Below are 26,715 nucleotides of genomic sequence, written 5' to 3'. Positions count from 1 at the left end.
GGAATTATTCTGTTAGACTCCAGGGTGTTCATCTAGGCCGGTTTGGTGGCTGCAGGGGAGCAGGGAGCCATGATTTAAGAAGCATCCAAAAGTTAGATGTTTGTTTTGTGGGAGTGCATCTTTTTTAGGAGAAGGAAAAAAAAAAACTACATGATTGAGGTAACAGTGATTCATTGTCTCCTCCTATCTTTTCTTAAAAGGCCCAGATAGTCAACTATTTTACGTAAGTTTTTATTTATTTTTACCCTGCTTTGCTCCAGGAGGAGTTTAAAGCAGCATATACGAAGATATAAAACAAGATAAAATGTTAAGTGGAGGAAAAGCAAAATTGGTCAAAGGGAAAAATAAGATGAGGGCCAGGGCCATGACCATGACCAGGCTTTGGAAGCAGGAGTCAAGCTGTGAGGTTTTGTTTGTCATCTTGAAGTAGGTAAACAATTTGGCTTGGGCAAATTATTTTTAACCCTTGCGCAAATAGTCCCGAAGCTCGTGTCGTCTTATTACTCTGTCCCGGGTTATCTGCCATCTTTTCATCGGCCAGGCCACAGGACTGCTCAGGGGGAGGCATTGTCCTGCAGGGTTAATTAGTAACAGGAATTCACATCCTGCTCGGGGAGGCCTGTGCTGCCTGATGCAGCTGGTGGTCGGAGAGCCCACACCGGGAGAGGCACACCACCGGGGGCCTGGCAGCCGGCGGCTTTTGCTCCAGCCCAAGAGTTCTGGTTTTCTGATTTATACGGAAGTTACGATGAACCATTAAGACTTTGTTATTTTGGGGAACAGCAAGGACACCTACAATTGTAAGTATTTTTGTAAGCAAGGTGGTCATATTTAGTTTTAATATCTAAAAAATGTACATAGCCTTTTAAGAAGTGATCGTGCGTGGTAGGTAGTTTATTTTTTTTTCCCCCAGTAGTTAAGGTTCCTCTGGTTTTTAAGTGAGGTGAGTGACCTCGGATCCCTCGGAAGGTAGCTCTTGCTAGTTGGGAGCACTGTCTTTGATTTTAAGACAAAATCTTTGTGTGTTTTAGAGAAAGTACTTCCAGCACCGTTCTTTCTTCTGATGGCTCCTTTTCTACAATGAGTGGAAAGTGGGAAGAAATCCACAGATGTCCACACAATTGGTGAACCTGTAACTAGACTCATGCCATCATGACGCGCTGCTTAACGTATATACGTGTGTATGCTTGTCAGTTACTTAGCGGCGTTGGGTATCTGAGCTTTATCAATGCTTATGTGTTCTTTCGGAACGCAAACACCAGAACCTGAAAAACGTTTGCCCACTCAGTTCTCTATTGTTGCAGGCTGGGAGGTAGACCGCTGTTGCATTTTTAATTTCTCTATAAAACAAGCTGAGAGACAATGCGAATGATCTAATTGCATTTGAAGGAGCTGCTGGCCAGGCTTGTTGCAACAGCTGATGGGCTGCTCTGCGTTTCAAGAGCTATTTATGGTAGATTAGCTGGAATCAGGGCTCTCCAGTTCAGGCCATAAAAGGCCCGTCCCATGTGGACTTGCCCCACTGCTCCTGACGGCGCCCTCCGAGGCTGAAGCGTCCTCGGGTTTCACGTGGACTTACCCAGTAATGGATGGCCACACCAAGGCCAGATCGGGCAAGTTCAGCGTCAAGGACACCAGGGCACTGAAAACTTCGAAAAGAAGACTCTTTTTAATGTTTTGGCGATCTTTTTTCCGAGAAACTTTTGGGATGTAGCCTTCACCTATTTACTGCATTTGGCATCCAAATGCCTTTTGGAAAGCACCGTTCTAAATTTATCCTGTTCTGAATCATCACTTCTGATAGACGCCGTTGCCTGGTTTGTGCTCTGATATTTGATTTTGTGCCGTGTTCCTTGGGCTAACTTTTGATATTTTGCTTTTTGTTTAGAATTTGAAAGTAGGGTTCATTGAAAGGAGACGCAAAGAAATTACGTGAGGACGTCCAAAGCCGTATTTTGTTTATTTTTTTAATTAGAAAAATAAGGAATCACAGTGTGATTTTCCCCCCCTTTAACTTAGAGGAACAGCGATTAAACAGAGATTTGAAGTAAGTGAAAAATCTTCCTATAAATCTAAATACAGTTGTCTGTGAAGTGCCGTCTGTGTGAGCGTGCTCCCCGAGGTTTGCTGACTTCGAGCCCTGGAATGTTCCTGCCAGTATGTCTTAGTTATTGCTGATTCCCTCTACGTACCCTGGGGCATGTTTCCTGGTTTTGGAAGGATGGGGTTTCTTTTCCTTAAGAACGAAAGAACTTTATGGTACGGACGAGTTTGTACTATCTAAACGTGAGCACTTGAAGCCTTGGAATTAAAAGCATGTGCACAATACAGAGTACTTCAGGACTTGTATCCCAAGACTGGGGGTAGAATTCAGAAGGGCACGTTTTATTTCACTCTTGTTATTAACACGCAAGGAAACGTAAATCGCAGGCGATCCTTTTGCATGCTGTTAGTTCCGAGGGATCTTTACCTGGGTACTCTGATTCTTCAAGCTTGGTTTACAGAACCTCTGATGTTCCAGAATTAAACAAAACAAAAAAACTCAAGCTTTAGTTCCTAGGTTTTTGAACCGTATTTCATTTTTAAATTATCTGAGAAAAAAATGCCCTATTAGCCTTTTTAAGTCCTAGAGATAGCTGTGGTCTCTGTAATTTCGCTTCGTGATTTGCTCCTATTAAAAAATAGCAAAGAGCTAGAAAACATTGATGGTTTACTCGACATATTGCTCCTTTAAAAAAAAAAAAAGACTTTTTTTTTTTTTTTTTAATAATACCATATCAGATGGACCAGTAGGAGCAGTAATTATTTTTATCAGGTAGAAAAACAGAATATTTATAGAGATGAGTTTCATCGGTGAATACTGCCGTGGCTTTCAAACCAGAGGTAGTGCCACAACTTTAGTGGGCATTTGGAAATGCTTGGGGGCATTTCTGGTTCTCACGATATCTGTGGCTGGCATTTGGGGCAATGTGGTTAAGAATTAGAAATGCCCTGTAATGTGGGACTGTCCCATGGGGTGAAGCATGGCTCTGGCCAAAATGGGGGTGGTATTCCCTGCTGAGAAAAGCTGCAAGGTATAAATGCTCTCCCCCATTCCAGAGAGAAGCAACAGCAGGCAGGGCATATAGGCTGCCTCTTCTCACCAAACCAGGGCATCTCTTGAGGCGTCCTGCGAGGAGTGGATCAACTGCGCTGCTGCTTCGAGGGGGGGGGGGGGCGGGGAGGTAACACAAAGGAGCAGACATGCTGCTCATTACGCTTCCTTCTGTTGAGAGGGGGACAACGCTTGTTAGCCTTCAAGGAAACGCATTTTTTGAAATCACCCAACTCTGGGGCCAGGAGCATAACTTGCAGAGTAAAATTTGGTTAAAGCGCCCAGCTTACATCCCTTTCATTCAACAAACCCAGCTCTCTTCGTGCGTTAGACACCTGCTGTTTCTTGGTAACCACGCCTCTGGAAGACTGTGAATTTCAGTTCCGAATGAACATCTTTGTTAACACCTGGCGTCATTTCAAATTCTCCAGCTGAGGATTCGAATCCAAAGAAAAGGGCTGTTGGCCTTCTCCGGGATGTCCCGAGAGCGGCTGTCCCGAGAGGCTCACAGGCTGTGCGGAGCGCTGTGGAGGGGGAACCACCAGAGGCTTTTTTTTTATTGTTAGGCACAGAGGGAGTCCTCTCCTCACTGTAGGGCCGCCTGAGGGGTGCCTTAGGACACTCATTACAGTGACACTCACCGTGGCCTCCCCGTGACCAGAATTCCCAGTCCAGAGCTTTCCTGTAGTTCTGGGCTTCATTATTTCGTAACTCTGAACCAGAAGGCACGCGGTCACCCTTGACCCCTCTCCCTATAGGTCACCAGGGCCTCCTTGTCCCTTACCGGGATAAGTGCATTGCCCTTAACTGGTCCCTTTGCCCCCAAGTTCCCCACTGTCCAGTCCATCCTCAGAATGGGCCCTACACGAGATCTGATCCTGTCCCTCCTCAAAAGTGGAACCTTTCATGGTTTTCCACTGATTAAAGGCGAGAGCCTGGCTCCCTGGCCTCCCCTTCAGGGTCTTTCGTGCCACTCTCTTGCTGGCATCCTTCCCTGAAATGTTCTGCCTTCCTTTGCATGCCAGGGAAATGGTAGCAAATGAGGTCTTTCTAGAAGCTTCCTCCAGGGCCTTGACTCCGGCCTGTCGTGCAGGCTCCTGGCTCTGTAGGGGGTTACCCGACAAGGCACCTGGGTCCAGCTCTCTTATCACCCAGGATCTAGCCCAGTGCACATTGACCATTGGGTGAATTAATTGAATTGAATGCATTGGAATGACTTGTGGATTCTTCACATCAAAATTTAACTGTCGAGAATATGCCATTGTTATGTGTTATTCCCTACAAAAGTGGGTGTTCCGTGTAATAAGTTCTGGTTTTTTTCTTCCATATCTAAGAACGCAAGCAGATTTGTCTTACTAGTACAAGTGTGATGGGGTTTATGTATACATGCTTTTGCCAACACAGGAAATTACGGTGCATTCGATGAAGTCAGCCACTTCATTATTGGAGCCTTGCCTAAAATGAAGAAACTCCTCTAGTGGTGTGATTTGACTTCTGTAGTTTTCCCAAGCATTAAACTTTATGCCTTAGATGCGGCATCTCGGGGTGGTTTGCCCTGCTGACCTTGGACCAGAATGCAGCACCCCGATGTCTCGCCCAGACACTCACTGTCTTATGGGTACTGCTAAGTTGCAGGAGGTTTTGAAAGAGGAATTTATTTTGCCTCGCACCTTGCTTATTCTCTTCTGAAAGTTGATCCTTTAACCCCAGATGAGTCCATAACCTATTTCAAATTGGCTTTCGTATAAATACAGTCAAAGAAAGAGCTTTAATATGTGCCTTGGGATAGTTGGTTCACTCATGTCGCGGTGCTGGATTCATTTCAGCACACGTGTACTGAATGCTTCACTTCAATGTTACACGGCTGTGTGCAGGTCTCTGAGTTGGGTGCCGCGGGGTGAAGGTGATGACACTCATTCCCATCCTCAGTGAAGTCATTTCCTAGAGAGGTTCAGACAGGGGCTTAGCGAAGCTCTTCTACAAGGAGGCTGGAAGGGGGGACGCCTGGGTGGCTCAATTAGTTAAGTATCTGCCTTCAGCTCAGGTCATGATCCTAGAGTCCTGGGATCAGATCCTGCATCGAGCTCCTTGCTCCGCAGGGAGCCTGCTTCTCCCTCTGCTTGTGCACTCACTCTCCCTCTCTCTCGCTGACAAATAAATAAAAATTTAAAAATCTTTAAAAAAACAAAACAAGTAGTCTGGAAGGGACGAATGCCAATAACCAGGCATCCATGCTCACTGCCAACCACTTTACCTATGTTATCTCATTTAATTTGTACAGTGGCTCCCTAAAAAATATTACTATCATCATCCTTATTCTACAGAGGAAAAAACTGAGGTTTCAAGAAGCTTGCCCAAGGGCACGTACCCTGGGGTCAGGGTAGAGCTGGATTTGAACAGGTCTGTTGGATTTTGATGCCCAGCTTCATAACCCCTGCTTTCAACCAGTTCTTCTCAGGCTGTGAGAAGCATCACTTGAGGTCTTGTTCATGTACCCATTCTGATTCAGAAGGTCCGGGGTAGGGCCACAAAGAAGACCCAGGTGATCCCCATGCCTCTGGCCGGCACCGACTTTGAGTAGCACTATCTGAACGTACAATGCTTCCTTGGGAAGCCAGACAAGGAAGCAGTCAGGTCAGAGGGAGATCTGAGGGCTTCCCACAGGAGAGGTGGTCTTCCAGGCTAATCTGCTCCTCCGTGTTTTTCATGCCAGCCCTTCCCACTGTTTGCTGACCCAGTTGCCCCCCCCCATTTCTCTTCTAATGTCTGCCTTTCTCCTGGCTCCTCCTTCTCACATTGAAACCGTACTCAAGTTTCCTCCATCCTAAATAAAGCTCCCCTTGACCTCCAGCCCTGAGCTGTGTCTTTCCCTGCACGTTCACTTCTCAGCACCCAGGGCTCCGTGCAGCTCGCGCCCTCCCAGCCCCACGTGATCTCCGGATTGTGTTACCTCTGAGCACCTCTTCATGGGGATCCTGCCTCAGGTCTACACTGACGGCTGTAGTCTCCAGCTAACACCTGTATTTTCTAAATCCTGCTCTGTCTCCTCACTGCTCCGGCTTACCTTCTTAGGGTGGGGGTAAAAATTCTTGTGCTGCTCTCTCTACGGTGAATTATATGATCCGTCCATTCCAGATGGAACGTATTCATTTGGGTTTTATGGTGTATTTTCTCTTTTTAATTAGGAGATACTTCCCATCAGCTATGTTAGAATCTCTATCCTAGATATATAGCATTGATAGAATTATGCGTAAAGAAAGAACAGTTCATTTCTGAGTGAAGACTCGGAGGGCTTTTAGAAGTAATGCACCTAATAATCTGTGAGCTGTTTTGGTTAATCGGAGGCCTCACGTTTCTGGATTTTCAATTATGTCCTGAGTACGGAAAGTTGGCAAATAACTTAGGCTCAGACACAGAGCGTCACTGGACAGAAAAATCATATTGGTACTTTCAGATTTTTTGAGATAGCGACGATTTTAAATATTTTAAGCCCTAGGCTTTTCATACATTCTAAAAACACTACCTAGTTTTACCCCATTTCACCAAAAATTTAAAATATACACATGCACTTGCAACGAAAGAAGCCAGTCCAGCCAAACCTGAAACAGGAAAGCAGCTGAATTTCAGTACCTTAAAATATGTTGAATTAAGAAGTAGGCAATGGAAGGTAAAATAACCTTTGAAAATTTTAGTATTGTTTCATGTAGCTTTTCTTAGGAAAATATTTTTAATTTAAGCTGCGATTTCAGAGTCAGGATGGTCGCAAGGTTAGCAACATTTGTTTATTTTGCAATTACTTCATGCCTGTAACAGTCGCTATTATGAAACCCAAGGACCAATGACATTTTAACATCTATGCTTTGTTTGCAAGTATCTCTTCTGGTACCTTCCACAGCTAATGGCTCTATAGGGTGGAGCCAGGTTAGAAAAATGAACTCGGCCATGCTGTTCAGAGGTAGATGGCTCTCCAAGTCATGCTCGTGGCCTTAATTTCCACCAGATGTTCGTTGTAGCCAGACGCACATAATCATTTGGCTTTATTATTTCATGCATTTTTGATAGAAAGTGTTGAACATTTTAAAATTCTGTGATTCGATAAATACTGTCATGATGTGGTCGTAGAGGATGAGTAAACTTCATGCAATGCCTTCTGCCCCATGTGGGATCCTCCCATTCGAGATGGAATTTATTTAGTTGGATTTTATCAGTTCTTCTCTCTGGAGGCTTCTAGGAGCTTGCAGGCATCTAACAGGCATCTAACTTTGTGCCCCTCCTGCCTCAGCCCACCTCCCAAAGCTCCCAAGAACTGTTTCCCTTGCTCTTAGGGAAGGAAGAAAATTTCGTTTGGAAATTGAGGATGTTGGATCCTGACGAATCCTTGGGGCAATGTCAGAGTAAGTGGGAGCACCCCTGGTCTTAATAACCAGCTGTGTGACCTTGTGTTAGTTCTTACCATCTCTGAGCCTCATTCATTAAAATGAACATTGAAATGGAGGATTTCTAAGGTCCCTTCTACCTATTAGGGTTCTATAATTGAAAGACTTCAGAACTTGAAAATATTCTGACCGCTTCTGGAAAGGAGACCCTGCATCTAAATGGTGTGGTTTAAGGCAGCCGAGCAGGACCAAGTTAGAAATGTCTTAAGCAGGAACACATATGTATTTTAAAATGTTCTCTCGCTGTACTGACATGCTTCTGTTGAAATGTGCAGCCTGTTCTCCCTTCTCGGTTGGCTTGGTCACCGTTCGTGTCTTCAGTCCTTTATTTTTGAAAGTTTCTGCCGTCTCCTCAGACTGAACTCTCATTGTTTCTTTTGTGTTCATTCACATACTTAAATTTTCTTTCCTGTAGCCCAATTCATTCTTCTCTTGCGCTTTTGCTTTTTCTCCTGATGTGAACCCCCAGAGTGGTCATGGCAGACCCCAGGAGGGATGCCTGAGAGTATGAGACAGAATTTTCCTGTTTAGAACATTAGAGCAGGAGTACGGTGTGCTCAGCTCTTTTTTTTTTTTTTTTTTTTTTTGGTCCCTTCACGTTTATTAGCTCACTGCCAAACAGGTCATTCTTTATCCACAGGTATTTTCTGAGCAACTGTGTGCCCAGGACTGGTATTGCTTCTGGGGAAAGAACCGTGATCAAATCCCTGCCCTCATGGTGCTTGAGCTCTAATGGACTCAAGTATGATTCTCTTCTTTTTTAACTTTATATCTCTTTAAAGCACTTGAATGACAGAATTGAAAATAGCTGCCCTGGTTCCTAACCCAAAGGAGTTCTTGTTGGGGTTCGCATCTGTCTACAGTTTGCGTTATTTTTCTGAAACTCTCTTCCCCTATAATTTATACTGATAAAGATCATAAGCTTTTTTTTGAAAAATAAAATCTGTTTGATTTAGTCAAGTACAGGTCAGATACCCATCTCCCTCAATTTTTCTTTTAAAGATTTTATTTTTAAGTCATCTCTACACCCAGCGTGGGGCTCGAACCCGCAACCCCAAGATCAAGAGTCGCACGCTCCACCGATGAGCCCGCCAGGACCTCTCCCTCAATTTTTTAATTCATGTTCTCTTCACTGTCACAAAGTGCTATCTATAAACTGTTGATTCATTGCCGAGGTGAAGGTTGACATTGATACCGTTCAGCTGAGATACTCCAGAAATAAATCATTGAATCAACTTGACTTCTTTCTTACGTTCAGACTTTATCTGATCTGAAAATATTTTTAAACTTAGCAAAAATTTAAAAATAAATGTAGTTCTACCTGAGGATTTTGAAGTGAGTGAGAAGACCTGAGTACGTCAGTTAAACCATCGCGTATCAGTAGAAGTGCGAGAGAAACTGTCTTATGACAGAAACCTTGGAATCCACCATCTATCATTCTGTGTATGTTTTCTTTTTAAGATGATTTGTCCGGTCACCTTTATTGTCGGGGAAGCTGGTTTTGTACTAAATAGTACATTAGCTGCTCTCCTGCCTGCAGTGCCTGCTAGTTTTTTACATTTAATTTTGTTGTTAAATTTTTACATTTAATTCTGCACAAGTTGTAAAGGGCATTCTTGGTTCAGGGGGCTATAAACATTTCAACCTTCATCCTTCACATAGTCATTATTTCATTAAAAGTAAATTACAGTTTATTCAGTAGCTCCGGATAAAAATGTTAATTACCTGGTGAATGGATGCGCTAAGTTTTGAGGAGAACAAATTACCTTGGTATTTTAATAGGGTTTTCTGAGCTAATTTTTATTCACAGCATCTCTCTGGCTAATGTGAGGACTGATGATGATTTCTATAATTAAGGAGCTCAAGTTAAAAAAAACAAAAAAGACTAACGGGTAGATAACTTAGGGCAGCGTGAAGCCAAAATTGTTATTGCAGGGAAGTTGTGTCTAGGCGCCCGCTGTGAAAGGTGCTCTTGTTCAGCGTTTTTGTTTTTTTTTTAAGATTTTATTTATTTATTTGGGGCGGCATAAGTGGCACGAGTGGGGGGGACAAGCAGACTTCCCTGCTGAGCGAGGAGCCAGACGTGGGGCTCGATCCCAGGACCCTGAGATCATGACCTGAGTGGAAGTCAGATGCTTAACCGACTGAGCCACCCAGGTGCGCTGAGTATAGGTTTTAAACAGGTCCATGAACAGGCTTTGGAAGGCTACAATATCTCCCAAAAACTGTATGAAAAACGTTCCTTTTTTTGAAAGCTCATTTAATGGAGGTGAAGAGCCATTGTTTTCCATTTTTTACTAAAGGGGCTGTGGCTCCCATGAGAAACCACAGTCGCGATCTAATTATTTGTATAGAAGCGAGGATCTAGGGAGTGCCTGGAGGTCTCAGCGACCCCATGTGGGGGCACACCCCTGGAGTGTAGGATGTTTCGGCATCCACCTGCTGAAACCGGATCAGGGCAGCTGGCGGGTCTGGGTCGTCGCTGCCCAGTAGAACTTCCCATGTGGATGGACATGCTGTCAGGTTGGTGCTGTTCTGTGAGGCAGCCACCGCTACAGGTGGCTGTTAGCACGTGAAAACAGGGCAAGCGCAACTGACGAATTGAACTTTTCAGTTGCTTCTGATTAGTTTAAACTGCATCAGTCGTCTGTGGTGGACGGCGCAGGTGCCGAGGAGGTAGGTCTGCGCTTTGTGCACCTGCTGATGGGAGCTGGGGAGCTGCGGTGTCTCACCTGTTGACACAGCCACGTGGGGAGCTGATGCTCGGGTTGCAGAGGGAAAAGGGCAACTCCTGTGCTTTTCAAAAGAAATCGAAAACTTACCAAATCCAAGGAAACTGCCCTGTGAATTCCCCAGTCCTCTCAGCAATCCACAAATACCCCAGTGCAAGCGTGTGCACACGCAGCGCTCCGTTCTGTAGGTTCTTTGTGGCCCTGAACGCCGTGAATGTTCATTTCTACATTTTAATTGTGTATCCAAAAATCTGGGCTTTATAGCCTCACCATCGCTGGTCACATGAGTTGGAGCCTTCAGTCTGAGATCGTGGCCAGCGCCTGCTTGACGGTCCGGGGTCAGCGTGGATGAAGTGCTGTGAATCCTGCAGAGTGGTTTGGGATGGTGGGGGGCTGGGCTGTAGCCTGATAGGCTGCCAGCACGGCGTCCTTTAGCTGCTTTATTGTTTGTTTGTTTGTTTTTTAATTATGATATGTTAGTGACCACACAGTACCTCATTAGTTTTTGATGCAGTGTTCCATGAGTCATTGTTGGCGTATAACACCCAGTGCTCCATGCCTTACGTGCCCTCCTGAATACCCATCACCGGGCTAACCCATCCCCCCTCCCCCTCCCCTCTGAAGCCCTCAGTTTGTTTCCATAGTCTCTCCTGGTTCATTGTTTTTTCCCCCATTTTGTGTCTTGATGTAAAGTGATGCGGTTTTGTGAGAAATTAGCTTACCTGATTTTTTGCTTGTTTTTGCATTTAGTTATTTTATACTTAGGGGTGCAAATGGAAGCTTTCGTTTGGGAACCAGGGTCGTGATATGTGTGACGAGGAGATTGTCCCTGTGACGCTGGCTCATGTGACAGCCTCTACTTCACAAGCATACAGAGCTCTCATTCCTTCATCCTGGTTAGTTTTGAGTACTTACGGGGGTGACTAAGGATACTGCACATTGCCCCCAAGTGTCCATGGCTGGTGAGCCTCGGCGAGTGGAGAACACCGTGTGGTGTGATGGGAGCACAGAGGGAGCCCTGCCAACCTGCACAAGTCACTTCACCTCCCGTCTAAACGACGAGGTGTCGACCCACACTGTCTCTGGCCGCTTGTGCTCTCCAGTCTCTGGGGCTTGTGTGTGTGTGTGTGTGTGTGTGTGTGTGTGGCTTTTCCTCAGAATCTTTATTATTAAAATGAGTCCATAAGCAGAGGAGAACAGGAAGTCTTGGGCACTGAAGGAAACGAAGGGCCGTAGGATGTGTTAGGGTTGAGAAGGGGCCAGCTGACATCCGGGATTCGGGCTCTCACCCCTTCTGTGAGCCCACGGGCCCGGTGGTTGGGGGGTGGGGGTCCTTTGGAGGCCCCGTGAATTGCTCCTGAAACAGGCTTCCTTCTGCACCCCGGGCTCAGACTGCAGTGGCACCCCCCCCCGCCGCCGTTCCCGGGTGCCATGGACCTTCACCCTCTGCTTTTGCACCCCCATTCCCGAGGGTGGAATGCCACTCCTCGCCGACCTCTGAGCCTTCCAGCCTCCAGAGCTTACTGCCTCCCCCTGGGCTCCTCGGGGCCCCTTTCAGCTCCCGCAGCGACTGGCTGGGCTGCGTAAGCTTAGAGAAAAGTTGGTGTCCTCATGCATAGAATGACACAAGCAGGTCAGATTATTGTCCACTCCACTGCTCTCGTCTAAAATCTTAATAGCCTAGAGAGATGTTTCACTCTACACGTGCAACAAGACTCACCGAAAACTTACTTTCTATCTGGAAAGAATGTAGTGATCCATTATTTTTTTTTTAAAGATTTTATTTATTTATTTGACAGAGAGACAGCCGGCGAGAGAGGGAACACAAGCAGGGGGAGTGGGAGAGGAAGAAGCAGGCTCCCAGCAGAGGAGCCCGATGCGGGGCTCGATCCCAGAACGCCGGGATCAGACGCTGAAGGACTAAGCCACCCAGGCACCCCCTGTAGTGATCCATTATTGGATACCCAGAATGAAGAGGCAGGGACAGTTCCCCTTTGCCCCGAGTAACCCTTGCCTCCAGTGTGCGTGAATACATGTGGTTAATTAGATTAGGTGACCATATATCAAAAACAATTCAGCTCAGCTGTTGAGCTGAATAGACGTTTTTAAAATAACCGGCAGAGTTGACGCTCCTCATTACCACTTGGCCTTTTTTGGTTTGTCAGAGGGGTGGGGGCGTATTTAGGGGTAATATAAGACGAGCCAGCCGCCTCTGCTTCCTCCTCTGTCCTGCTCCCCCTTTCTCCCCTTTCCCCTTCCTTTCTTTTCCTTTCTTTTCTTCCCCTCCTCTTCTTTCTCTCCCTCGTCTCTTCCTTTCCTCTTTTCCTCTTTCTACTTTCTATTTTTCTTCTATTTTCTTTTCTCTTGCTGTTTCTCTTATCTTCAGCTAAGTCAAGACATAAGCAACATGGCCATGGATACCTGTAAGTTTTGCTGGCTTTAAAGTGTGCAATTTTTAAAATTCTGTGTGTGTGACATATTTATAGAGACACAAAGTCTCCCTTTACACAGTTCTGATACCTTTTGTCGTGTGATTGATACTATAAATGATCTTTTAAAAAATTATGTATTCTGCAACGTGGAATCTGATTTTTAGGCATCCTTCTATTTTGTGGAAGGAGACTGTTTCTTGTTAAAGCAAATTGGTTATCTTTCCTTCACGTTGTCTATGCTCGTGTGTATCTTACACATCGACGCGTGGATGTGTATGAATGACAACCAAAAAAATATCTACTTACATTTTTTCCGACTACATTTTTCAATACGTAGTTTGCCACTAGTAATGAGGAGAAAGTGAACCCTGGAAATTGTAGTTTAATTTTAGCAGAGCCAAAATGAAAATCAGGTCTCCTCCGCGTCTGCTTTGGTGTTCGTTAACTCAGATGTAAACTTAGAGATGTGGTAATTATTTGGCAGGTCTGACTTTCTAAGGGAAACCATATCATAGTGTATGTGTGTGTGTGCTGGCCTTAAAAATAGATCTTGTCCCGCGAGGAGATGAGCCCACTCGGCTGCACTCACGGCGAGCTCGGCCTACGGATTAGCCGGTGGACTTTGTCAGCGGTGGCTGGGACTTCTCGACTCTTCCCAGGAGCATTAAATACCCTGGCTTCGTCTGCGTTCGCAGTTCATCTTTGGTCAAAGCTCTGGTGTTTTAAAAAGCTAACTGCTGACGAGTAAACACTCTTGACCCTGATTGTAAACATTTGTCATACGTCTGGTTAGTTTTCGTTTTCACTGACCAAAATCATTTTGGCAGTAGAGCCCTTGAAGTCTGACAGCCCGACAAATTATACAGAATCCCTTGTTTTTCTCACACAGGCTTTGACTGTGACTCACCGTCCACGTGAAAACGTTTCTTCTCTGCTACGGCAAATCTCCTGAAATATATATTCTTGAGCAAATGAAGTGTAGGCAAGAACTTAAACACTGGATGACCGCAAGAAGCATGCTTTTGGGCTTCATGTCTTCTTGGGTCCCCTGAGGGATTCCGAGAGGATCGTTCCTCTTCGAGGTTCTATTTAGATCCTGGAGGCCGTGGCCCTTCTGTTTCCTTCCGTCGCGGGGTTGGGTGGTCGTCCCTGTGGGCTGCTTCGGTGATGGCTAAGCCACCTGTGTCTGGGGCGGCCCTGTGCTCATGGAGGCTTGCGGTGCTGGGGGGCCGCACCTGTGCTCTGCACCTGTGCTCTGCACCCCATGTCGCTGGCAAACGGGGCAGTAGAGGGATTGAGGTGGAGACCCATGGGCTGTGAAAACCCCCGGCGGTTCTCCCGCGTCTGCCGGGCCCGCTGCCTCTGGACAGCCCCCCCGAGGAGAACGAAGGCCTTGGGGTTCTGTCAGTGGTTGAGAGGCTCCTGACTGTGCCAGGCCCTGGGGGTCTGTGTGAGAAGCCGAGCCCGGGAAGGCTTGGGTCTGACCAGGCTTTGACTTCTGCTTTGTGCAGCCACTAATCCAGAAACATTCTGTCCAAGGCCCCAGAGGCCATGTCTCTTCTCTACAGCAGGGCCTTGTTTTGTTTTGTTGAGGCGCTGCAAACAGCCTGTTGTCCTCAGAAAAAACAACAACCACCGTGTTTTCTTTTCCACAGCATCGGGGAGATGAAGTAAAACTTGAACTTGACAAACTCTACCATAAATCTTCCCCTCCCTAAGACTCATGTGTTGAGGTCGTGGTTCTTAAAATGAACCGTGTACAGCTGTTGGGGTTTTGGCTCATTCTAGAGCTTTGTGTAAAATCAGATTTATTTAACATTCTCGCACCCTGAAGGGGACTGGAATCACCAGCCGCCATGAGGACGCGCCTCTCCCTTCCGCTTGCCTGAGACGCTCCGAAGCGGTCTTACCCACTGTACCGCGTCCACAGTCACGGGGTCACACGATCAGCGGTTCCTAGGACACTTCCTTATGGCCCATGACGTTGGCCGTGTTCTGGGACTTGAAAACCTCAACCTCTCCGCCAGACTGTGGAATATTCAAGGAGGCGTCTGTCTCCTAACTCTTACCCCCTTGTTCAAGGAGAGCCACACACAAACGAGCTTGAGAAAAGTTGGATCCTTCTTTGAGATATGGAGCCACTGGCTAGAAGTAGACTGTGTACCTCGGAGGGTACACAGAAGCCTGGCGTGATCAGCTGGGAGGATCCTTCCGAGGACCCTCTCCATACGTGGTTTCCTTTCATATGCTTTCTGGAGTTTTTTAGTTGAGTGAACAGAATTTCTTCATGTGACATTGCTGGTTTTCTAGTTCACTTAGATTTAAATAGCCAGATAATAGCATGAAGAACACACACACACACACACACACGGCCCTGCCTGCAGAAAACTTGGGCATACCAGAGAACATTCTAGAACTACCCAGCGCTGGCCTCTGTGTGGACCTGAGCCCAGGAAGAACAGCTTGGCTGGAAGGTACTCTGACTACATTCTCTACTCTGTCATGTCAGGATTGGGCAAAAGTATTAATGTATTATTAGAAATTGAAAATGAAACCTGTTGTTGCGAAGACAAACACACGACAGGCCATACACTTTACCTAGAAAATATGGATGCAGTATAGTAAGTCCCGGTGTCAAATTAACAAGTTTTCTGTGTGAGGTTTTATTCATCTGGGTTCTGTCTTCCGTGTCATTTTATTGGGGAGTTTGTTTGATTTGGGAACAGCTTGCACGTCTGTATCCTCATTACCTGAGCTCTAGTGTTACGGAACAGGTTTCCATGTTTTTATCCTAAAACTAGACGTATAATTTCCTCAAATAGTAATGGTTTCATAAGCCACCCAGTTATATGATAAGAATGTAAACACTAAACTTGGTCTTCTTTAAAGCGTATTATCTAGGGGGAGTATTACGTGAGTTCTTGCAAATTGTGTAGGAAAAGCATCAACTTCAGTTCAGAGTTGTGGAAATGAAGGTGAGGAAGTCAGGGTGTTTCTGAAGTATGGTGAACTCTTAATTATTCTAAAAATTGGATATTTCAAAGTGGCAGATATTTTTAAGCATACCTAAACAGGATTCATTTTTTTTAATATTCATTATTTTTACACATTTTTTTTCTTATCTCCCTTACTCGTTTCTTCTTCCTTTTTTAAAAGATTTTATTTATTTATTTGACAGCGAAAGGGAGCACAAGCAGGGGGAGCGGCAGGCAGAGGGAGAGGGAGAGGCAGGCTCCCCGCTGAGCAGGGAGCCCCATGTGGGGCTCGATCCCAGGACCCTGGGATCATGACCTGAGCCGAAGCAAACGCTTAACCGACTGAGCCACCCAGACATCCCTAAACAGGATTTAGAAAGTATTTTTGTACTGATATTTATGTTAGTACGTCTGATATTTAGGACTTCTAACCGTCACTGCCCCAGTAATTGGTACATAGCAAGTGTTCAGTAGTTGTGCAGTGAAGAAATTAATGAATGGAACTAACACACAAACACACGCGAAAAGATGCACGTGCATCCAGGCATGCGTACACACACACACACACACACACACACACACACACAGAGGAATCAGCCAAAAGCATCAAGAGCTGAAAGCCTGTTTGATGTTCTCATCTGCCAGGCTCCTTAGTGAAAATTTGCTTTGTAACACTTCTGATTCATTCAAGCCTTCTCCGGAAGGAAAGTAATTAAATGTTTTGTTTTAAGCAGTTCCATTTTTATACTGCAGGTGACAAGTGAGGAGCAACCAGTTTTTAGCTTTTAACGAAATGAGTAATTAAACACAGAAGGTACTGCCAATAGAATTGAAATAAAATCTGTCATTAATCCAGTTCTGTGTTGAATTGGCTTTGTGTATCGATGGGGAAACTATGCTAAAGAATACAGTGGTTTTTTTTTTTTTAAATAACTGAGAGAATTAGGATGTTTCTAAAAGGTTTAAAAAACAAGGTAGCAAATGTCTAGAAAATTGTTTTAATTAAATCTAAAGCAAATGAGAGAAGATCATTATGATATGATCATTTTAATAATAGCAGTTAAAAATTGCTGTTTCTTAAAAGAGATGTTGTCTTTTGCCTTAAAAGATTTGCTAATGTGTTTCACTTGTTTGAAAGCTCAAACCTGGTGTCTGACTGCTGCTTTCTCGGGGGCCCCTGGAGCTGGACTCTGGGTTCAAATTCTAACACTGTTAGTTACTACTCGTATTAGCACGGGTAGGGAGCTCAACGTCTGTCTCAATTTCTTTATCTGTAAAATGGGCATGATAATGGTACTCTAAGGGCACATAGAGTTGTTTTGAAGCTTATTAAATGAGCCGATATATGTAAAGCATAAAACATCAAAAGCAGCATTTGCTGGGGGCAGTGTTGATTCAGAGTTTATTATTATTAACCCTCATTGGGGCTAAGATGATTTATAGATTTCAATTTTAGCCTTAAGCTGTAAGGACTTTTTTTTTTCTTTTTTTTTACTAAAATTTAATTACAATTGCTTTTTGTAACTTTGATGTTAAAAGTAGATGATTTGAGCCAGGGATTTCTTTGAAATCTAGGGAAATGATTTCATATCATTTAATTTAAAAACTTTTTAAATATGATCTCAGTAATGATAGTGGCTACTTCTGATGCCTGAGCAATCATCCCAAAGCCAATTTCCTGAGGATGCGGAGCTCAGGACATCAGATTTAACCAGCATTCTTCTATAGCTGGTTCACACGGAGAAAGCCCTTGTCATAAATACATAAATACATATCCCACAAGGGGAGAGGAAAACTTTCCTCCTTTTGTGGAGTCAGGTAGGTTTTTGAAACTTGTATGTAAGAGGATAATGTGGACTTCGAGTACCCTTAGGTGGGCTTTTAAAAAAAAGTACATAAAAGAAGAGAATATTCTTTTGGTTCAAATGTCAAATTGTAGGTGAATATCTGCATACTTATTCGTCTAGAGGAAATTCTGGATTAAATAAGATATTCAACTAGAGTCCTATCATCATCAGTTTGAAACAGATCATAATTCATCAAGGTGATTGTTTTTGAAGATTGAATGGTTACTAGAATTGCTTGATAAAGCTCTTGAAAAATACAATTTTGGGCCCCATCCCAGCCTGTGCGCTCGGACTTAGAAGGTAGGGACTGTAATCCTCCCCCAGGTGATTCTGGTGCACAGCGTGGTGGGTGTCCCTGGCATGGGCTTCCTGTCCCTCCCTCTGTAACATCTTGGGCCAGTGCCTACCCATCCATCTGGCATGTGAATGGACCCACCTGCAGGGGGGCTTTGTGGGCATTGTTCTAATCAGCTGTACAGTCAGGACATATGTGACTAGGAAAAGCGTACTTAGGAGGATCTAAGGATATTTTGAAAATTGAATTTTCCTTTGCTACGTTTTTGTGCTTTTTAAACTCGGTAACATCTCTTAGAAAAATCATATTTAAGAACAAGAGAACTCATGACATTGTCTTATTTTTACCAGATCAAAGCTGTTTCTTTTTTTTTTTTTTAAAGATTTTATTTATTTATTTGAGAGAGAGAGAGCCAGAGAGAGAGCATGAACAGAGGGGAGGGGCAGAGGCAGAAGCAGACTCCCCACAGAACAGGGAGCCTGGTACAGGGCTCAATCCCAGGACCCTGGGATCATGACCTGAGCCGAAGGCAGATGCTTAACCGACCGAGCCACCCAGGCATCCCAGAGCTATTTCTTTGACATATAAATTATTTGTTCAACTGCTGTATTCATGGGCAGAGCACTTAGGGGAAGACAGCACTGCTCCCAAACCCTGAGTTCTCACAGTGAGGAATCAAGTATCAGTTTGTAAATGATTCAACTATAATTCAGCCCAGCCCACAGTGGGGTTCACTTCCAATCCCATCACTGCCATCATGTGTGGATATAAAGAATGCTTAGTCATTCTATGACCTGATGTCATTTCCAACACACAAGAAGCTAGAAGACGGGTAAAGGACAGCAGAACACTCTAAGAAGTTTTCCCTGAGAATAACTAGAATGAGGGGATTAAATTTCCATTGGCCATTAGGAACCTGTGGTCAGTTGTAACTGCCCGGGTTTCTCCAGATTCCCAGGACTTTGCTTGGACGACCTCAGCAGCCGGCTGGCACACCCGAGTCCGAACACATTCTCTTCTTACTGGTAATGGGAATAGGGCTGAGAATCGATATTTTCTGAGATAGCTGGGGAGGTGAGTCCCACCAGCATCTGGGCCATCCGCTTGGGCAGAGAGAAATTTTTATAAAAAATGAGGCAACATTTTGCTAACAGGTTTCACACCATTCCACAGCTCACCCCTCGCACTCTGGCTTTAGGTATCTCCTGCAGCTTAATGTCTGGAATGACAGATTCTCCCCCTTGTTGCTGGCATGGCCCCTTTTTCTTATAATATTTATATATAACCCTGAACATCGAGGCTATCCCAAGTGTTGGGGTCCCAAGGAACCAGCTGGCTCTAGTCACCTTGAAGGATTCACTCTGAGCTCTGCCTGGTTGAGACCAGACGTTCTCCAAGCCGTTGCTTTCCTTCGAGGTCCTTCTGCCCCTCACCTGCAGGCTCCTGCAGAGCTGGGGACCTGTCCGCTTTGTAGCCTCATCTAACAGTAGTCAACCCGACCATCTGGGTGCCTCTTGAATTCAAGAACTTCTCTACCTTTGGCGTTGGTTTGTTCCCCATCCCCCTCCAGAATATCCCCGGATGTTGTAAAATGTCAAGTAATTTTTATCTTAAACGAGGGGTGGCATTTGAACCATCATATGTCATAGGGACACGCCTGCCAGAGCTAAAAAGAGACACTTATCACATCCTGTCCTGGCTCAGGAGCAGCTGGGGATGAGTAACCACTTGCACTTACCCACGGTTCTCCCTGCCGCCGTCCCTGTGTGAGACGACCCAGAGCTGTGCCCGCACCGCGGTCGGCCCTTTACATCTGAAACAGCTACAGCTTTTAAAAAGAGGGGCTTCTTTTTTTTTATAATAATTTTTTTTATTATATTATGTTAGTCACCATACAGTACATCCCTGGTTTTTGATGTAAAGTTCCATGATTCATTAGTTGCGTATAACACCCAGTGCACCATGCTTCTGAGTGCTTCGAGACATTAAAAATTTGAAGGAGCAATGTCCTCAAGGTAGCGAACAAGCTCTCTTGCCCCCAAACAAAAGTAAACGAGGAATTACACGAAGAGGGATTTAGGTGAGGCCTGAGGAAACCTGAATTGTAGAGGCTGCCAGCAGTGTGGACGCAGAAGTGAGGGAGTAAGGGCAGCCCTCCTCGCGGGCGTGTTGTGAGTGTTGTAGGAGCGTTACTATCCTCCATGAAGGCAAAAAGAAAGCAAGAGGGCACATACTGAAAGAGCAGAGTAGATCCGATGTGCTTGACGGAAATAAAACAGTTGATCCCTCTGTGCGCAAATGCAACTTGGAAATCGGTCCAAGCAAGCAGTGCGTTGGGGACTGCAGAGCCCCAGGCAGCCCAGAGGCTCGAACATTCACAGTTGGGTGGCGTGTGTCCTAAAGTATCGGAGTTGAGGAGGAAGAGGGAGTCCGGGGAGACTTCACAGGTGTAAAAGATGGATGGGGTATGGAGATGTGGAAGGAGGGTGGTTGGCGGGCAGGAGGGAAGGGCAGACAGAGGTAGAATGAGTGGACGTTGTTCAGGCAAGGAGAGCCTTGAATGACAAGATGAGTGGTGTGTGTTCCTTGGCCACCGGAAACCATGGGAGTTTGGGCCGCGTGAAGGATGGCACGGAGCAGGAGACACTGAGGTAGTTAGGAGACTGGGATTGTATGCATCTCAAAGCCCACTGACTACAGTGTGAAGAGAAGGGAAGGGGCCAGAGTGGCGTGGGCAGAATCACCCGTGGGGTGGATTGGATGGAGACATGTGTCAGCATGGAGGAGACACGGTGGGAGCCGCAGGAAGGAAATGAGAAGTGGGGGAGGCTCACTCCAGCTTCACAGCGCTGAGTTTGCTTTGTCCTCACTGGTTCGTCCTCCTGAAGTCAGGCAGGGTCAGCAGGAAAGCGGGCACAGCACGGTGTCCCCAGCGAGAGAGGGCTTTGCTGCAGAGGTGATGCCAGTCCTCAGCTCGGCGATCTCCAGGTCTCTCTCCCAGTAGAGAACCAGTCCTGCTTGGCTGCGAGGCTGCGGGTAGCCTGCGATCAGCGAGGGCCTTTTATGACCTTCCTTAGAAATCCAAACCTGTCTTGCAGTTAATCACAAATTATTCGTTGTGTAAAAGCTTGACAAAAGGTCAGGAATCCCACAGCTCCCATAGTGTGCTCTGTGGTATCTTCCGCTCATTCGAGATCCCCAGCTCCTTGAGCCTGGTGCATGAATGGGACAGGAAGGACGACAGGATGGCTGTGGCCTGATTCGGCTGGCTCCCAGCTCTGCGTCCGGAATGTGGCCTGGGGCAGGGTGCAGGAGAACCCGGGTCTCTGAGCGTCTCTTGAGGCAGAGAGCAAGAACGTGACACCGTGAAAAGCTGACCCTCTAAACAGCCTGCTCAGAGATTAAGGGAAAGAAAAACCACGTTTACTAAAGCAATAAATGGATAAAATACCGAGGAATAACTTAACATGAAATATGGGAAATCTATGTGTAGAAACCTGTTAAACATTCCTAAAGAATTCAAAAAGAATTTGAGAAAAAGTAGAAGGCGTACCCCATGTTCTAGAATAGGAAAATTCAAGATCATGAATGTATCAATTCTTCCTCAGTCAGCTTGACACATTTCCAATAAAATACCCACTGTTAAAAAAAAAAATAGATAAGTAGATTCTAAAGTTCAAATGGAGAAATAAGAGCTACCTTAGTAATAAAAAGCTGGTCCTGGCGTGTGAATAAACAGAACAGTGGAAGAGATTAGAAATCTAGAAATAGTCCCAAATATATATGGAAATAAATACAATAAATGGGAAAAAGTGATTTAAAATCAATGGGGAAACTAGACTGCTAAATGTTCAGGCAACTGTATAACCAAGTGGAAAGATAAGTAAGTCGTATCATATGTGAGGATAAATTTTTAGTAGATCAAATATTTAGCTACACGTTTAAAAAAAATTAAACCACAAATACATCCTGATTTGAACAAGCCAACTGCATAAAGACATGATGGAGGCCATTGGAGAAAATTGAATGTCGATCACGTTATTAGATGATATCAAATCGCTTATTTTGTTATATATGATAATAGCATGATAGCCATGAAAGAAGAGGTCTACAGTGTTTTTAAATGCATATTGAAGTATACAGGGGTAAAATGACTTGATATCTTGGGTTTGCTTTAAAATAATGTTGCAGGAGAGAGAAGGAGTAGAAGCAGCAAGTATGGCAAAACCTTGATAATTAAATCTGGTGGGGGGGCATGGGGGAGTTCATTGTTGCATTCTCTCTACTTTGTGTAGGTTGACATTAAAAAAAAATTGAGTACCAGAATGAAATCGGAAAAATTTCTTCAGAACTATGGGTTTGGCAGACTTTTCCTACTGATTTACCATGCAAAAGCCATGAAATAAAACATTGATGAAAACTAACCGTATTTAAAAAACACCATCACTTTCCCATTGGGGGAAAAACACCACCGAAGAGAAAGGAAAAACTAGGGAAGCTACCTGTGACTCGTATCACATGATACGTGGTGAATATATTAATATGTAAACTCCTAGGAATCCTACGGAAACAAAACGAAACTGCAGGGAAATTGGCAAAGCATCTAAACTGACAGCAGACACAAAAAGAGAAAAGACACTTAAATAGGTCTAAAACGTGAAAAAGTACTCTTGCCTTCATAGTAAGGGAAATAAGAATGTGCTGTGAGCACGAAGCCTCAGAATAGTGAAAATCTAGAAGTCCATTGCGAGCTGGGGAATGAAGAGCCATTGCTGATGGGAACGAAAATGGCACCGTGTCTCTGAGGAGCAATTTGGCAGTAGCAGCCAGAACACCTTCAGAGAGACTTACATTTCCATCGCAGGCTCTACGCCGTAGCTTTGTGTCAAACAGCAGGCTAGAAACTTTGATGCCCATCCACAGGGGACTGGGTGGTTGCTTATGGAATGCTGTGCAGCTGTGACAGGTGAGGACGATGTGGGAAAGTGCTGTCTGTGCACCTGTAGGGACCGATCTCCAAAGAACAGCACTCAAGGTACTCCGGATTGGGGTGGAAAAGGGAAGAGAGACATTCGTCTGGGTTTTCTTGCATAAAGAAACTCCAGAAGGACAGACAAGAAATTAATCGCTGGCAACAAGGAAACAAGGGAGAGGGCTGGAATGGTTCCCTGTGAACCTTCTCTTACTTCGTAGGATTCACATGAATCAAGAAATTACAAAAGTAAGCTGGGTCTTCAAAGACTGTGCTGTGGGCTCAGTGCATGAGTCACCTTGCAGATCAAGTTCTGGCTTTATGGATTACATCTATTAGCAGTATAATTTTATATGAATTGAGTAAAAATCCAAAAATAACAGTTAGGTCATTTGAAAACATATGCCCCAGGTGCCCATTAAATGTGCTTTTCAATATACGTTTTGTTCAGAATGTGGTCTGACCAGCCCTAGGTGGGTACTCGGATTAAGTAAGCAAGTGTTGTGAGGGGGAAGGCTCCCTTTGGCCATTCCGCTGTCATTCCACCACCTTCCTCCTGATCGAGCCAGCTGCTCTATTAAATGTGAATACCAGGTATGTTTCAACACTACAGGTGAAGAAATGAGATGAACTGTCTGACCATAAATTATATGCTGGTTCTCGGGGGAGTTTTTAGTCTGGAGCCAGAGCTGCTTTACTTGTATTTGGGACTTCAAGCATTTGCTTGCTGGTTGTCTTTTTTTTTTTTTTAAAGATTTTATTTATTTATTTGACAGAGACAGCCAGCGAGAGAGGGAACACAAGCAGGGGGAGTGGGAGAGGAAGAAGCAGGCTCCCAGCGGAAGAGCCTGATGTGGGGCTCGATCCCAGAACGCTGGGATCACGCCCTGAGCCGAAGGCAGACACTTAACGACTGTGCCACCCAGGCGCCCCCTTTTTTTCTTTTTTCTAATTTTTATTTTATTATTATTATTTTTAGAGAAAGCATGCAAGTAGCGGGGGGTGGGGGGCACGTGGGGAAGAGAGAGGGAGAGAATCTTAAGCAAGCTCCACACTCAGCGTGGAGCCTGTGTGGGGTTTGTCCCATGACCCTGAGATCTTGACCTGAGCGGAAACCAAGAGTCGGATGCCCAACCGACTGAGCCACCCAGGCGCCCCTCATTTTTTCTTTAAAAAGCTGCACATTTGGACCTGTTGACTTCACACCACGTGCCATAGAACTCTTTCTGTGAAAGACAGAAGTTGCTATGTTTCATCTTTCAGGAAACAAAAGTGTTAACTTCTCTCCTCCCCACTTAGGTTCTTTATAAGGAAGAAAGAAGGATTCTTTGCATTTCCACTGTGTGTATTGGGTAAGAGGATGAGTGAGAAGGACAGAAGGACAGGGTTTGTGGGCTCCTTCACCTAGGACTGAGTGCTTTTCACGGCAACAACTATGACCCGTTCTGCACTTGCATTCATGTAACTCCAAAAAAAAAAAAAAAAAAGTCACATCTGTGGAGGGGAAAGAAAGAACTCCAAGCATCCAGTGGTCAAGTCTTTAGGTCATCATCTTAATGTTAATGTAATGATTTAAAGAGTTTTTTTTTTTTTTTAAATTTCTCCCCTCTTTTTAACATTAGATATAGTTGTCTTTCGGACTTGACAGTTTTCAACTTTAAACATTATATTGCAAAGCCACGAAAGCTGCAGTTCACACGTTCACACAATGTACAAGTGTTTGTTTAGAAGGTAGGACCCAACACACACTTATCTTGTATACTGAATGGAGACGTTTGTGTGTCCTTTCTTCCAAAAATCATTCTGGTGGTGAGCCCTTAACCTGTGCCAGCCCCTTCGTGCAAGAGTGTAGTCTTTCTGGCTTGTGGAGCCAGGAAGCTGCCTGCTTGGGGCAGCGAGAGGAAGTGGGGGAACAGGTGAGCCAGTGGCTCTGGAAGTTGGACCAGGGCAGGGGGCACTTCATGAAACATCCCACCACATTCTCCTTGCCTGTGAATTACTGCAAAATAATCAAACCTGCGTTGGCATGGATACGTGTTTGGGATGGCTGATAGCTCTATACTTTGTTCAAAGCAAAAAGATCGGAATATAACCTGATAATCCAGGGCCCCACTTTTTTTTTTTTTAAAGATTTTATTTATTTATTTGACAGAGATAGAGACAGCCAGCGAGAGAGGGAACACAAGCAGGGGGAGTGGGAGAGGAAGAAGCAGGCTCATAGCAGAGGAGCCTGATGTGGGGCTCGATCCCATAACGCCGGGATCACGCCCTGAGCCGAAGGCAGGGCCCCACTTTTTGAAAGAACACTACCAAATTTCTCACGAAGATACCGAGTGCTCACTGATGTGGACGAAGTGGAATGTACGGTGATCCTGGCAGGCAGGAAACTGGTAAAAAGAGACACAATCAGGAGAGTAAAACGATAATGATCCGAGAGCACAGAACGGACAGGTGATGAGTTGGGAAGGGATCTGTGTATACGTGTGCTGGGAAGGGGTGCCGGACAGAAGAACGGATGGAAAGGGAAAGGGGGAGCCAAGTGTGTGTGGTGGAGAGCTTCAGATGATGAGCCAAGGAGTGGTTGGCTACAGAAGCCTGCGTGACGGGGCACCTGGGTGGCTCAGTCGCTTAAGCGTCTGCGTTCGGCTCAGGTCATGATCTCGGGGTCCTGGGATCCAGCCCTGCATTGGGCTCCCTGCTCAGCGGGAAGCCTGCTTCTCCCTCTCCCTCTACTGCTCCCCCTGCTTGTGCTCTCTTTATCACTCTCACTCTCTCAAATAAATAAGATCTTTAAAAAAAAAAAAAAAAAGCGCCTGCTGGAGCAGAGACCTTTATTATAGACGGGAGTGTCCTCGATCCTTACAACCACCTAACCTCCATCTTAAGCGGGGCGTCATTGGCCTCAGAGCCACAGAGCTGGGAAACACTAGTGCTGGGGTTTGAACTCCTCTCTTGAAGAGCCCCAGCCACTGACCTCCGAGCAGCTGTTTGCGTTAAGCACAGTCTCTTCCTGTCCTTAGTTGCCTGTGATGGTATCAGAGCTGAAAGCCACGGGTTCAATCCTGAACTGGGCCTGGGGCAAGACCTGCATGATTTAATTGTCAATTGTACCTCAGACTTAACCCCTCCCGAAATTGGGGCCCGAAGTGGCTTGGTGCTGGGGAGAAGGGGTATAGCCTGCCAGCCTAAACACATTTCCTCTTTTAGAGACATACATTAGAATGCAGCGCTCCCTGATAGCAGTGAAGAAGCATCTTTGTCACAGGTGAAAAAGAGCTCGTTTCTATCTTCCTCATCCTTTTGCTCTGGGCTTCCATAAACCTGATGTCTGCACTGGTTTTAGAGTAAAACATGGCATGTGGTATTTTGGAAAACAAAGTGAACAAATAAAACTCTAGGGGGGGAAATTTTTAATGTCTTTTCTCTGGGAACTTATTTATGCTGCTCTTGTTAGCTGTTTTCCTTGGATGACAAACTTGCACAATTGCAGTAACATGTTTCTGAGATACAGAGGATGAAAACCACAACAAAATATAAAGCTTTCAAGTTAGCACATGAATCCTGTAGATTAATGACAGAGAGCCATGGAGCCAGGAAAGAGGGTTTTGAACAAAGAACGCTCCAGGGGAGTGCCTGGGTCCTGTGGTTCTATCTGATTTCTCGAAGTGCACTGCTCGCCATCTGAGTGTTGGTTATAATCATAATCATGTCAATGTAACTTGGGTCCGGCAGTCCTTCTGACTACCATCTCTTACAAAAGGGATCCCCTAGCAGGGAGCCCTGGGAGGGCACTCTGCAGAGCGACAGAGGGATTTTGGTGACCATGCCTTTTGTTGCCTCGTCTCCTCCTTTTTCCTGGTTCACTGGGAACTTGTGTGGCTGAATTTTTATCATCATTCCACTCCTTGAGTTTGAGTGGAATCCTTTTTGCC

At 45.2% G+C, this 26,715-nt stretch overlaps 1 protein-coding gene across 17 annotated transcripts in view; it reads left to right on the top strand.

The window, feature by feature from the left end:
- SVIL (supervillin) overlaps positions 1-26,715 on the top strand; it is a 232,382-nt gene that overhangs the window by 78,359 nt on the left and 127,308 nt on the right. For 2 of the 17 annotated variants that reach the window (XM_048219473.2, XM_048219466.2), the window contains exon 1: positions 12,487-12,685. The exons of 11 other annotated variants lie outside the window; for them this stretch is intronic. In XM_048219473.2, the coding sequence (XP_048075430.2) occupies positions 12,670-12,685 (16 nt within the window). In that variant the 5' untranslated portion in view covers positions 12,487-12,669. Of the gene's footprint in view, positions 1-251; positions 801-930; positions 2,048-12,486; positions 12,686-13,583; positions 15,169-26,715 lie in introns of those variants that run through there. 4 more of the 17 variants (XM_044378532.3, XM_057304686.1, XM_057304685.1 and 1 more) reach the window with 4 other exon arrangements.

This window comes from Ursus arctos, unplaced genomic scaffold, assembly GCF_023065955.2.
Source record: "Ursus arctos isolate Adak ecotype North America unplaced genomic scaffold, UrsArc2.0 scaffold_30, whole genome shotgun sequence".
Taxonomy (NCBI): domain Eukaryota; kingdom Metazoa; phylum Chordata; class Mammalia; order Carnivora; family Ursidae; genus Ursus; species Ursus arctos.
This window is presented reverse-complemented; position numbering and strand designations above follow the sequence as displayed.